Genomic DNA, 13,692 nt, shown 5'->3' with positions numbered 1-13,692 from the left:
ACATGAGCCGTCACTTTAAGAATAACAGAGAACATCCGTAGCCCCTCAGCAATAGAGATATAGCAAAGTGACAGTCACATCTCCTCTGTCATACTGATCCACACACAACAAACTCTGGAATCTCTCTTCCTGTAAATGCTATTATGATGATCTCATAGCAAAGACGGGGTCAGTATTTAGTATGATAAATGGTCAGCACCACACAAGTCTCCAGAATGTACCTCCATGGCAAATGCAATAAGCCCGCCTTACCATCTACCATACGCACATACGGTACATCCTTGCCATCCCTGTCCATCTTTTTCCAGCGAAAAGTGACTTTGCCTGCAGACATCTATATTGGGGTGTGTGTGTGTGTGTGTGTGTGTGTGTGTGTGTGTGTGTGTGTGTGTGTGTATTATGACATTTAGATGGAGGAGCGAGGGATATCTCCCTTAAGTCAATTTGAAATCACGGGCCGATGAAATTACACAGGTAACGGCGGGCAGCGTGACAAATGACTAGCTGCGATGGACGGAAATAACTCAGGGATTCGTCCTCCGACAGAGAAAAGAAATGAAAATCTAAATTACAGTTTACAGTACACACATAACTGTAAAACAGCTTCTTTTGCTAATAAATATTCAGAGATTGGAGAGTAAAGAGGGATACAGAGGAGGAGAGAGAGTCAGATAGAGCCTATAAGCATGTGATATTAGTTTCACTGATGTTAAACCATTGGTTCTCAACTGGTGGGTCGTGACCCAGAAATGAGTCGAATGTCTATTCTGATAGGACTGCAGACAGCAGCAACAAAACAATGCCAAATGAAAATTATAAAATACAACTAGCAACTAAATCATGCATTTAGGATAGAAAAATTAAATAGGCTTGTTAACCTTTAAATGGGAGGATAAAACACGTCCGGTATATTTTGATTTTGACATTAAAGATGTGCATCTATATAAATTCAAGGGACATTTAGAGACCAAAATTGTCAGTTTTCCCATTCAGTTTGTCACGTTAATAATTTTGCTCAATTTAAATGTTTGATATTGAGAACCTTTTTATATACTTTTGTATGATAAACAATTTAGGTACTGTGTTGGGTTGTAACTGGATATCTTTTGTAAAAACATTAAACAATGGCAAAAACTTACTTCCAAATTGAGGTTCCTTAAATACCTTAAAAGGATGTTTGAATAAAATAAAAAATTCACACCAAACACAACCTTAGGTTATAAGTAATAAACTAAATGCTAAAATACTTACTTTGCTAATCCAAAAACAATCAACAAGACAAAATGAAACCCACCTCTTTGGCACGGTTAATAAAAGGGATCTGCGTCCCACTGTTGAGATCTTCATTAATGATGAGGCGTCGAGCCCATTGGCCTGCCCTCACCACTCCACTACCTTGGATCAGAACCATGAGCTTCTCAGGGTTAGTGAGGGCATCCTCGCTCACATAAATAAAGCTTTTTGGTTCATCCTCATCTGCATCAACCTGATGAAATATAAAAAAAATAATTATAATCAATATTAAGGAGAGATATTAGCCACCAATTTGGATAGGGAACAGGGTGGCTCACAATGAAAATGTGCATTACCCAATAAATCACCACTTGGAATCTCTGAAAGTTCTATGCCATATCATAATTTGACATAGAGGTGAACAAAACCTAGTGAGCTTATGCAAAAGAGTTTACAATATGTTAGAAAATGCTGCTAATGAATCAATTTCAATGGTGATCGTAAGGACATACTGGGTAAATACAATGGAAAGTGGCCCTGTCATGTGACCAAAAATTTTGTAATTTTAAACTTTCACTGTCATCCGTTGTCCAATGGGAATTTCAGACAGGTGGGTCAAGGTTTCAGAAATCCAATTCAGTGCATTGCTTGATTCTATATATATATTTTACTTGATTTTAACGTTTCACAAACACTGCATCAGAGCTTTCTCTAGTGTGCCAGCCTCCTAAATCAATCAAATGACTTGATATGCTACAGTTCTGATTTCTTACAAAATTAGCAATGCAAATCACTAATGTTTGTTTTACTTACTACAGGCCCTAAGTAGAACAAGAAACTTAAAATGCATCATCATCTAGCTGAACTTGGCAAACTCAGTGAGCCTAGATTTGATTATAAAATGTATTTTGCGTTGTTTGTGGAGCTCTTCAATCCCCTGATGTGAGTCAACAACTATATTTACTCTTAATAAAATGGGGCAGGACACTAAAGAAACAGCAGAGTGAGTCATAGCCTGGAATCATTTCTAATGAACCAAGTTGCATGCCGAGCGACACTGCTGGCTGCTGAGGACAGTGATGACTTCATTATACTGCAACAAATCCTTATTGCCACAAACTTCCTGTGTGGTGAACAAACCGTGAGATGAGTTAAAAACCATATGAGAAAATAACATATTTAGAGGTGCACGATATATTGGTAACTGGTATATTATTTTCAGACAACTAGGAACATTTTATTATTATTTTCAATACCGATAGTGGAATCACATCTGATAATTTTAACCAATAATGTGTTACAGTATTTTGGCTTGCCCATTTCTTTATTTAATTTTTGTGCATGCGCATGCAATAAGATATAACCAATCTCATGTTTTTTTAAGTAATAAGTAAAACGGTGAAAAAAAAACAGAATTTATTTTATATGACCGTTCACATAGAACGCATTCTCTATTTTTCGTTGTTGCTCTTTGTGCACATGAGTCATCGCTTTAAGTGTCTCTACAGAACATTTAAGACGCTTTGCCAAGTTAAATGTCTTGCTATTTTTGAATGCAAAAAAAGCCCCCTAGCATATGCAAGGATTTTCATATACAAATACTCCAGTGGAAAAAATGTTTGTTGTATTCTACTAATTGAGACCTTTCAAACGACATATGCCACATCACTGTCCGATCGTATTGTTTTAAACAATTCCTATTATGATTAAGATCATATTTCATACATTTTGAAAAAGACCATGTCATATTTGTCCGCAAATTAAAAACAAGTAGTTAAGTGTTCGTCACACTGCATACATACATTGTAAAGTCCAGATTCAAAGCTTTTAAATGACACCCTTTTAAGTGTTTTTTCATTAATTAGCTAGCTGATCCAGTTGAAAGGGTAAATCCCAAAAAAGCTAAATTATTACAAGCAGTTGATTATAGGTTAATATTATCAGTCAAGAAATCCATATTAGTGCATCCCAAAACATATTGTATTTTGTCTATTAATTATCTTTCTGCTGTTTTATCGTCTTTATCCTTTGTCTTTCCTATAACCTTCTTTCAAATATCTGTTGATAAATGGACTTAAATTCTCAAGTTTAGTTGGTAAAAGGTAGCTTTGCCCATGAAACTCTGTGAAAGACAACAATAAAGACTTCAAGAACATAATTTGGTAAATACTCTCTACGAATAAAACAGCTCATAAAAGCCTTTGCCAGCATTGTTCAGGTGATTTATGTACAGTAATATACAGTGCTTTTAAAAGGCCATAAATTCTACTTCAACCATCTGCAAAAACCTGCTATCAAAAATGTTGTTTACTTTAATGATATACCTCTTAAAAGCATACTAGAAATCAAAGCACTATTGTTCATATGAATGTAGTGACCACACTGTATGAACATTCTTGAACGTACTCTGTTTTACCATCATAAGAAATTAAATTTGAATAGGAGATTTTGAAAAAAAACGGTAAGTGTTGAAGAATACCATTTTTAAAACCTAGTTTTCAGACAATATAAACCACTGTAATCTTGTATAACAATATAAAGCACAACAACATCCATTTTCACAATAATTCTGTTTAGATTCAAACAGCATGCATCACAAGTTCTTTTTTTCTAAGGGGGAAAAAAAATTCTTATTGTTTTAACATTACTTACAGGAAGGGTCTCTCTCTTCAGGTTGCAGTCTTTCTCCAAGCGTTCATAAACATACTTTGTAATGATCTGCAGGACACAAGAGGACATGATTATCAGTCTTTCAAACTACTTTAAGAGTGACCTGTGCTTCCAGTTAGTCTGAGACAAGATTTAATAGCAGACTAAAATACATGCTTGGATGGGGAAAAATAGCATAATAACATAAAATAGAATTGCAGGGAGGTATTAAAGATTTTCTACTATTTAGATATTAGATAGTGTGTTTTGATGTAAATGTATTACTCATTTTGTCAAACCACAAACAGTTAATGAAACACACAACCGTAAACTCATGTAAGGCGACTGACTGCAACATTGTTTTTCCATTGATGACAAACAAAATCAAACACACTTTTTAAAGATTTGTATTAATTTAAAACAGATAAACATTATACTGTCAAATGAATAAGAACTATTTAAGATTCTGCACTACTAGTAGGCACTAAAGCTGGGTAAAAATATTGATTTTATTGATAACTATCCTCGTCTGAACAATTACAATATTGATACTTCAATATCTTTCACATTATGTGGCAACCCTCTATAATGAAAATAAATCACTCACACGTGCAACCAAATCTGACACATGCTATGTGACTAAAATGTCTATGATTATCCACTGGCTAATAAATGTTCAGATTTCATTCACCGGTGATTGAGTAGTATAGTGGAGAAGTTGTTTAGCACAGAGGTCCTTACACTTGCTGATGAAAGTAAAAGTTAACTTGTTCTGTGTGTCCAAAGATGTGATTCACAGATCAAAATGTCATTGAATTATGTCTCTCGTAATAACCTTTCTGTTCTTTACAGTCAGTTGTTTGATCAAAAACAAAAAATATATATTTTTTTAATTATAATCATACACTGATGAGGTAAAGAAATAAAGAAATGCAGTCTTCTCTCGTTACATGCACTTACTGGCTCATGCTACTAGTCTTAAAGAGACAGTACCAATTAAACACATCTTCTACATATCAAAGAAAATACTTGTAAATAGTACTAAATAGTACAAATTATGCAAGTAAACAATAACAATGTAACAAAAATATATTTGAAACAGAATACATGCAATTACAAGGCATTAACTTATGGAACAGACCGAATGTAAAAACGTTTAAAAAGCTAAACTATGACCATTTTGATGAAAAACTAATGATAAAATATAATTTGTAAAATTAACATTTTAGATTTGTAGACAGATTGGTTGCCTAGAAGGTTCCTTTATAATTAAGACTATTAAATTTATATGTAAGAAAAATGAACATTGTAACAGAAATATACCCATATGAATTGATATTGGAATCGAACCAAATTAAGAGCTTGTAAATCGGAATCTAACAGCCCAACAAGGCGCCTAATCAAAATAGCAAACGTATGACATTGACCATGTTAACCCTTATGCACAAAAGGTCAGATTTCCATTTTTTTCAATGAAGCATTCAAAATACTGTCTTGAACATTCTTAATTTTTCAATTAATCTGTTCACAAAAAAATATTATACTGATAACTGAATTCATGATGAAAAAAATAGCAGTAAATTAGAATTAGTACTGTATATTTAAAGTACATGCAGATGGACTCTAGACAGCACCAGTGAATGAGATCATTGGAACTCTATGGAATTTCACTTGTTCTGCGAAGGAAGAAGAGTGTACGGGCACCTTTAGACTAAAGCAGGACAAACCTGGAGTGCAAGCAGTGTGTTGATGTAAGGTATGTTGATCCCTCCAGCTACATTTCTTAAGAATGCATAAACAATGCAATTTCAACCCTGGGCCAAAAGTTTCATAATTCACTGACATCAACAACTTTGAGTGCTTCATACCCGTTTTGCTTTTACTCACAATCTAAGACAGCTGAAACTACAACATTTTAAGAGGTGGATGGCAAATGCCCTAATTAAGCATGGATCTTTTATGATGGTTAAGATTTGGCATTGGTCAACAGAACAGCCCACTAGTATGATGGGGCTTATCTTCCAGGGTACACTGATCCTGTGATGCTGAGAGGACTTTGTGGCCCACCCAGGTGGAGACACTAACAGACAGCCCACTGGAATGAGGCGTGAAGCAGAAGGATCAGTAACCGTGTCTCACAGCTAAGACAGTCAGCTGTTCTGGTGTCAAAGTATGTGTGAGGTCTTGATCTGCAGTAAAACTGAGCTGCCGGATAAATTTAGTGTGATGCACATGGTCTAGACTCTAGACAAATGAGAAAACATTTCAGTATTCAAAGGTATACTGAAAATGTAAACGAGAATGTCTAGGAGTGAATAGTACGACATGCTCATAAACAGGTAAAACAATGTTTCCAGATCAAGCCCCCCTATAATTTTCTGAACTCTTTACTCTCCTATAAATAATATGAATTCAACCGTAATCAATATATTAGTTTCATAAAAAAAAAAAAAGAATATGGTATACCGTTGAAGTCAGAAGTCACTAAACCTCATTTTTTAACCACTCCACAGATTTCATACAAAAACGCAATTCAGCAAAGAAACATAACATACACAACACATACAGCAGAGTTGTCAAACTCATTTTGGGTCACGAGCCTGATTGGACCAAGCAACACTGAACTGCCACTCACCGGATGTTTTTTGGCACCATTCTAGAGACTGTGAGAAAATAATTTTTCCCCATTTTGAAGGTTGATGTGATATATATATATATATATATATACAAACACACACACACACACACACACACAGGTGGCCAAAGGTTTGGAGCAATGTGCAGATTTTGCTGTTTTGGAAGGAAAATGGTTCTTTAATTCACCAAAGTGGCATTCAACTGATCACAAATTATAGTCAGGACATTACTGATGTAAAAAACAGCACCATCACTATTTGAAAAAAGAAATTTTTGATCAAATCTAGACGTGACCCATTTCCAGCAGCCATCACTCCAACACCTTATCCTTGAATAATCATGCTGAATTGCTAATTTGGTACTAGAAAATCACTTGCCATTATATTATTTCCATAAGAGCAAAATCTGTACATTATTCTAAACTTTTGGCTGCCAGTGTGTGTGTATATTTATATATAATTTTCTTTTTTTTATGAAACTAATGTTCTGTTGGAAAACCCTGGGTCCGGCCGTTCACATGGACGTCAATTTGACACGTGCCACCTGGTACACCCCCTTCATGGCAATGGTATTCCCTAAAGGCAGTGGCCTCTTACAGCAGGATAATTCACCCTTGTCAGTGTATATCATCTTTGAAATTTTTCATTCTGCATTGTTTCATCTAAAAAAAAAAAAAAAACTGTTTTCAATTTGCAACCACAATTTTTACAATTGCCAAGTCACTCCGTCAATTTTGATATAACCCAATGGCAAAACTTCAGAGGGCAGAGGAGTGGTTGAGGACTAGATGACTGCGCATCCGGGAGCCTGCGAGAAAGTTCTTCTCTCTCCTCTCTCTATCTGTGTGTCTCTGCTTACCTTTTTCCCTCGCCCCATGCTTCCCCTCATCTCTCCCCCCAGGTTATTAGGAGGCGGGGTGGGCCGCCAGTTGTCAGAACGACCAGAATGGTAGAGAAGTTGGGGGGGGGGTTTAGTCAGACCAGTGGCACCCCGGGCCTGAATCGGGAAGGGGAGGAGTGTGTTGTGGAGGAGGGCGTGGTCGGGCCGTGATGGAGTACTGAATCAGCTGATTAGTGGGAGAGCGATTTAAGGGGCAGCCGAAGACGCTGGTTCGAAAGAGAGATATGTACGCGGCCACGTTGCATATGTGTATGTATGTTGTTTTAAGTTGAATTTTACATTAAACCTTACGTTTACTGTTCAGCCGGTTCCTGCCTCCTCCTTGCCCGTCCTTTAACTGTTATAGAATGACACTGATATGTGATTTTAAATGTGGAGACTAAAGAGATAGATGGGGGGGGGATTACACATATATGAATTTACAAGTGCAATCATGGCTTCCAAAATTCTCTCAGACATTTCTTTAGATAGAGTAATAATATAATCATAATGGTTACATACTCATTTAAAGCCATAAGGCATAGCTTAAGCTATTGCTTATTTGAGTATAAAAACCAAATATACATTAGGCTGAAATGAGCTAATGCAATGGGATTTTAGCACTCATTAGCGGTCAGCCAGCCTAAATGAGATGACGGATATATCTACGGTTTGGGGCAGAGGTGGCGACAGCACTGACGATAGGAAGGGACGGGCAGCTCAACAGTTCCTAATTCACTAAATGTCAACCTCTCTGATGAAGATTAAAATGGTTGTGAAGTGCAATATGCTTGTGTTTAATGACATCAATAAGCCTTGCAGGAAATTTCATTTATACTACATTATTTCTTCAGCGCCTCAGGTGGTTCCATTTTGATATACCAGCGAGATGCGAATTAGGGGGTCTTGAAAGGGTGCGTGGGTACCACTTGAGACAGTTTATGTCCGTTTGGCCTGGCTGATATTTGAGCATTTGTGACTGACACGTTGGCAAGGGGTATTAAAAATAAGAGATGCGAGTATGTGGAACATGCTCCCTCGTTAGATTTTTGAGGAACTTTTTCTTTATTAACATTGAAGTTCAATCGTGAACTCTATACTTTTAAAACCTTTTTAGATAAACTGCAGCTAACAGAGACACGGAGGAATCTTTTGGAAATAAACGTGTTTCAGGAAATGAAAAACTGTTTTTTCTGAAATAAAAAAAGACTCAGGTCAAGCATGCATAAATTACTGAGTGAAAAAATGACAAAGACAACCCAATCTAAATTCTTGAAATCACATTGTCTGCTCTTCCTCATTTGTTCTAATATTTTAAACAATTGAGCTTTTGGAGGTAAACCTTGTTTGGCCCAGTACTTGTACAGAGATATTAATACTAAAAGACATAATTTCTTATAAACAAAAAACAAGGAAATATGAGTATTTCTAGCATTCACACGGTGTTTGGACAGTTCATATTGAGAACTTGAGATATGCCCCAGAACAAAATCTGGGCATCTCTGGGCCGATTATCTTCACAAAACAACTCTGAATAGTTCATATTTTATTTGTGTAGTAATTAGACAATATTCATTTTCACACATTTATCTTTTTGCCCCCAGACTCACAAAATACCCTGAGAGATTTTTATGCTGTACGAAGCGCAAACTCAGCGAGAACGTTGGGTTCATATAGTTCATTATTTCAGACAGCCTTCATAGGTGATAATATCAACATTGATAAATCTCAACAATCTCCATGTTACTAACGGTCTCTAAGGGAGTTCCCCTAGGCATACACGAGTAACAGAGAATCAATCCTCACAGTTGATATCCTAAACAATCATTTTGAATATTAGTGTTTGGCTTGTGTGCCCTCCTATAGATAAATTGACATGGAGAGCAGAGCACAATCGGCTGTCATCCTAATTAGGGCGCAGTGCTGTCGCATAATTAATACTGTCTTATTAGTCTGATAATGAAAACCCTGCAGGTAAGAATGCTAAGTGCTCCTCACCTCCCCCTCTAAACGTGATGAGGGTGGTGATCACAGGTCGTCTTGAGATTAGTGTTGACATGAAAAACTGAAGATCCTGAATGAGGATTTTTGGTTTGAATTGGAATGTTGAGGAACGGATTTTTAAAAGCTGATGGTGGACCAGTTATAACCAGACTTAGGTAAGTTATTTAAAAAAGTAATAAACTACAAATGAATAATTCCTTCTCTAAAATTGTAATCAATTACTGGATTTTTATTTTCATTCTAAGATTGTAATCACATTACTGATTACTGACTACTTCTTCGGAAAAGTAATCACAATACAAGTTACTTTCTAAAACACTTTTCACAGAGATGTTTTTGTTTTTTTCTGCTCAACGAATTCAAATGACTGACTACATTTTCTCTGTATTCATTTTCACACAAAGTCATACACTCATATGTTTCTCTATTAGAATGAATCGTTATGGGGTGCACACCCCTCAGCTCTCACAGACACGCAAACAGATGATGTACATATTAACATAATTTTGTTTTAAAAATATTCTACAAAATGTTTTAGAAATACAGTATGTGAAATGCAAATTTTGTACTTAAAGGAAATTAACTTAATTGAAAGTCAGTAACATTATTACTTACTATATGATTGTAATCATATTACAAGTATTTAACATGTAATGCCTCACAGAACTTGTTGTGCTTAAAAGTAATTAGATTAGTACAGTTTGAAATCAGATTACATTCAACCCTGGTTATGACTAGACTAATACAGCATTTGTGGCCACATAATTCTGCAGAAATCACTGCAGATTCTAAAGAAATTTCCAAATTCTACACATTCCCCACCCATTGTAGATTTTTAATGTATTCGTTTTTGCATTTATTATAAATCTTGCATTTTGAAAGAAATTTGACTACATTTCTTTAATATCTATATTTAAAGTTTGGAATTTCATTTAAATGTGTTCGCAAAACGCTAAAGTTGCGGTCGTCAGAGTTTTCGAAAGTCCAATATAAATACCAATATCTAGAAATTAAGGTCAGCTGAATTTTGATGAAAACATTTACACAGAATTCACTTTAATTTTACGCAGTGTTTACTACAATATTTACCAAAATTCACAAACTAAAATAAAAAAAAGATTTAAGAAAGACAGACAACATACACTATCCATTGAAAAGGCTGTTTCAACGATTTTGGAACTGATACAAGGCCAAATCAATTCTGTTGCCAAATGGACACAGCTAGAAAATCGGCAAATAATATTCTCCAAATATCAGCCAATTAATCTGCTTGTTTCAGTTCCAGTTTCTTTCACCATCTTGTCCATTTCTGTCTACCCCCAAGCCAACAAACTACTAAGACATATATTTTAAAAAGCTGAAATCACCCCATTAATGATACATAAATACAACCACGTCTCAGTAGCCAGTGATTTGGTTTCGCAGAGGACAATAGATGACCACACAGGGTCAGCTCCAGGCTTGGATTTCAGGAGGGGTTTGTTTATGGGCTTTTGCTGAAGTGGTCATGATCTGGAGGATCATAAAGGAAGGAAGAATCTTAGCGGGGGGGATCTACAGGAGAGCACTGGGAAGATACAGCATCTGAGGGGAGAAGGTCACAGTTAATCCCTCATGGAAAACATTCTCTGCCAGCTCACGCACAATGCCACAGCTGAGAAAAGATACACCGTGGGAGGAAGCAATGGGAGGAAGGAGAAAGACAGAGACATCTTAACCTTGACAAGAGCATGTCATCTGGATGGGTCATAAAGGGATAGTCCACCCGGAAATTAAAATTATTTGATCATTTACTCACTGTCATGATGTTCCAAACTTGTAAGACTTTTCTATATTCTGTAGAAAATACTACCCAGAATGTAATTTATCATTCACTTTCATTGGAAGTGAATGGTGACTGAGACTAGAATTCAGCCTAAAATCTCCTTTTGTGTCCAATGGAAGAAAAAGTCTTGGAAAAAAGTATTTCCAAAGTCTTGGAAAAACATGAGTAAAATTACAGAAATTTCATTTTTTGGTGAACTACCCCTTTAATGAGGTTCACGGTTGTACAATTAAGTTGATCTGTTTGTAAACTAGCATACAACAAAAATCCTTTTCAAACAAGCAGGAGGAGGTCCATTGGCTCAGAGATGAGGGGAATAAGTCAGGGGAAGCAATCGAGCGAGAAAAGCTTAGAAAACCCAGAGAGCTCCCATAATTATAGGGTATTATGACTCAACCTCTCCGTTCGACTGACCCTAGCGCTCAAGTGATAAGACATTTGAGTTCCAGGAAGAAGAAAAGAGGAGCGGCTTATGAAACTTTGACCCCCTGTGAGACGGGAATCCCAGAAGGAATTGAAAAATGAGGACAGGTGCTTATCAGGTAGTCCTTGTTCTGACCCGCACTAATGAACCAACTGGACTCCGGACAGTGAAGGGTAATCAATACTGCAAACTGTGTTTGTTTTCAGTTGCTGTACACTGACTTCAGATCAGTCGATCAACATGGTCTTTTAAAGCTAATCAGGCAGGAGAGAATGAATGGCCCCACTACAAATTGAGAAGACGATGCAATGATGAAATGTCAGCACAGGGAAGAGTGGTGAATTACAAATAAATATAGAATACAGAATACATGAAGCAAATCCCCAAAACAGAAATACATAAATACAAATTGAAGAGAAAGAGAAGTGGGTGTTTTGAATGTTGTATATTTTATGAGTGGCTTATGTAAGAGAGGGTTGAGAAATAAAATAGAGCATGCTATCTTGGTTGTACTCTGCTTTTCTTCTTCTATTAATGTTTCTCATTTGTTTATTACATTTTTAGCTTATGTTGTCATCAGAGGAAAAAAGTGAATGCACTTAATGCAATACTTCCACCATGAATCCATATCATTCAAGTGGCAATATGTCACTTGTCAGATCAAAACCTTAAAAGACAACTTGAAGTAGCATTCACAAGCATTTAACTTGTGTAATATGATGCATTGTATCGTGAAAGGGATAGTTCTCCCAAAAATGAAAGCTCTCAACTATTAGTCATCCTAAAATCATTCCAAACATGAGTGACTTTCTTCTGTAGCAATGGTTTTCAACCAGAAGCCAAGGCCAAATAGGGGGCCTTAAGATTACATTTATTTCATTTTTTTAATCAGGTGTATTCAAATATGTTATCTTTATTTAAATATTTAAATTAGCTGAAGCATGATTTAGACTTACAACATATAAACTAAAATGTCTGGAGTAAAGAAATTAATCGTGATAAGTATTTTAATCTATTGACACTCCTAGATTCTGGGGCTTCGAACAATGGCTTGGAGAACAGTGGGGCCTCAGAGTCAAAAGGAATGAGAACCACTGTTGTATGGAACAAGAAAATGTTAGATGTAAGGCAAAATGACAGCTTCAGTCACCATTCACTTTCATTGTATGAAGAAAATAATAAGGCAGAGGCTATTTGCAGTGCAAAGAGAGTGATGCTATTTGCAAACAGCAATAGATGCTATTTATTGCCAGTGCAAATATTTCCTAAAACTATTTACATCCCTAATTACTTACATACAGCATAGGTTTTTCACTGTAGTGTGTTCATTGTGTTTATTTAGAGTCCAACAGACACTCTACACCAACCCCAATAAACCTATCATTACCCTTCAAAAATCTACCATAGTTGTACTAAAGTAACCATAGTATTGCAATGATATTTTGCAGTAAAACCATAGTACCTCGTAACTCCGCAGCCTTCACTGTGACCAAATCAATGCAAGGAAATCAGCCCTTATATTAATTTGTATGCATTGTTCCAAGCATCATTAAAAGGAAATAATAAGAGTGGAAATAGAATAGGAGAAAGTGGTATCAAAACTGGATCATCTGCATGGAAAAAGCACATCCACACCATCTTAACACACTACGCCATTGCAGCGTTTGTCTGTGTTTCCACCAGACTATTTAAGTGCAAGCAGCCGTACTATGTGGCAGGGGCTATTTACACCTAGTGCACAGTCACTTAAAAAAAACATAATTATTATTTTTTTAATGATAAATGCCTAGCTAAAATCTCCTTTTGTGTTCCATGGGAGAAAAAATCATACAGGTTTGGCATGCATGGCAGCTCTGCCGTCATTGGAGTGAAAATGTGTGTGTGAATGGGTGAATGAGATGCAGTGTAAAGCGCTTTTAATACTGCCAAGGTTAAAAAGGCACTATATAAGTGCAGACCATTATAGGGTGCTGATCTTAACATAAAAACAAAACAAGCATGACTGATGCTGAGTGTGGGGCGGCAGTTACTCTAAATGTTC

General features: G+C 36.2%; 1 protein-coding gene across 2 annotated transcripts in view; it reads right to left on the bottom strand.

The window, feature by feature from the left end:
* Window positions 1-13,692, bottom strand: part of LOC127629933 (cotranscriptional regulator FAM172A homolog) — a 233,937-nt gene that overhangs the window by 202,159 nt on the left and 18,086 nt on the right. For both annotated transcript variants that reach the window (XM_052107262.1, XM_052107254.1), the window contains exons 5-6: window positions 3,886-3,951; window positions 1,295-1,486 (exon numbers count right to left, since the gene is read on the bottom strand). In XM_052107262.1, coding sequence (XP_051963222.1) covers window positions 1,295-1,486; window positions 3,886-3,951 — 258 coding nt within the window. The remainder of the gene's footprint in view (window positions 1-1,294; window positions 1,487-3,885; window positions 3,952-13,692) is intronic.

Source organism: Xyrauchen texanus, chromosome 3 (genome assembly GCF_025860055.1).
Source record: "Xyrauchen texanus isolate HMW12.3.18 chromosome 3, RBS_HiC_50CHRs, whole genome shotgun sequence".
Taxonomy (NCBI): domain Eukaryota; kingdom Metazoa; phylum Chordata; class Actinopteri; order Cypriniformes; family Catostomidae; genus Xyrauchen; species Xyrauchen texanus.
The sequence above is the reverse complement of the archived record's forward strand: the minus strand, read 5'-3'. Positions and strand labels throughout refer to the sequence as shown.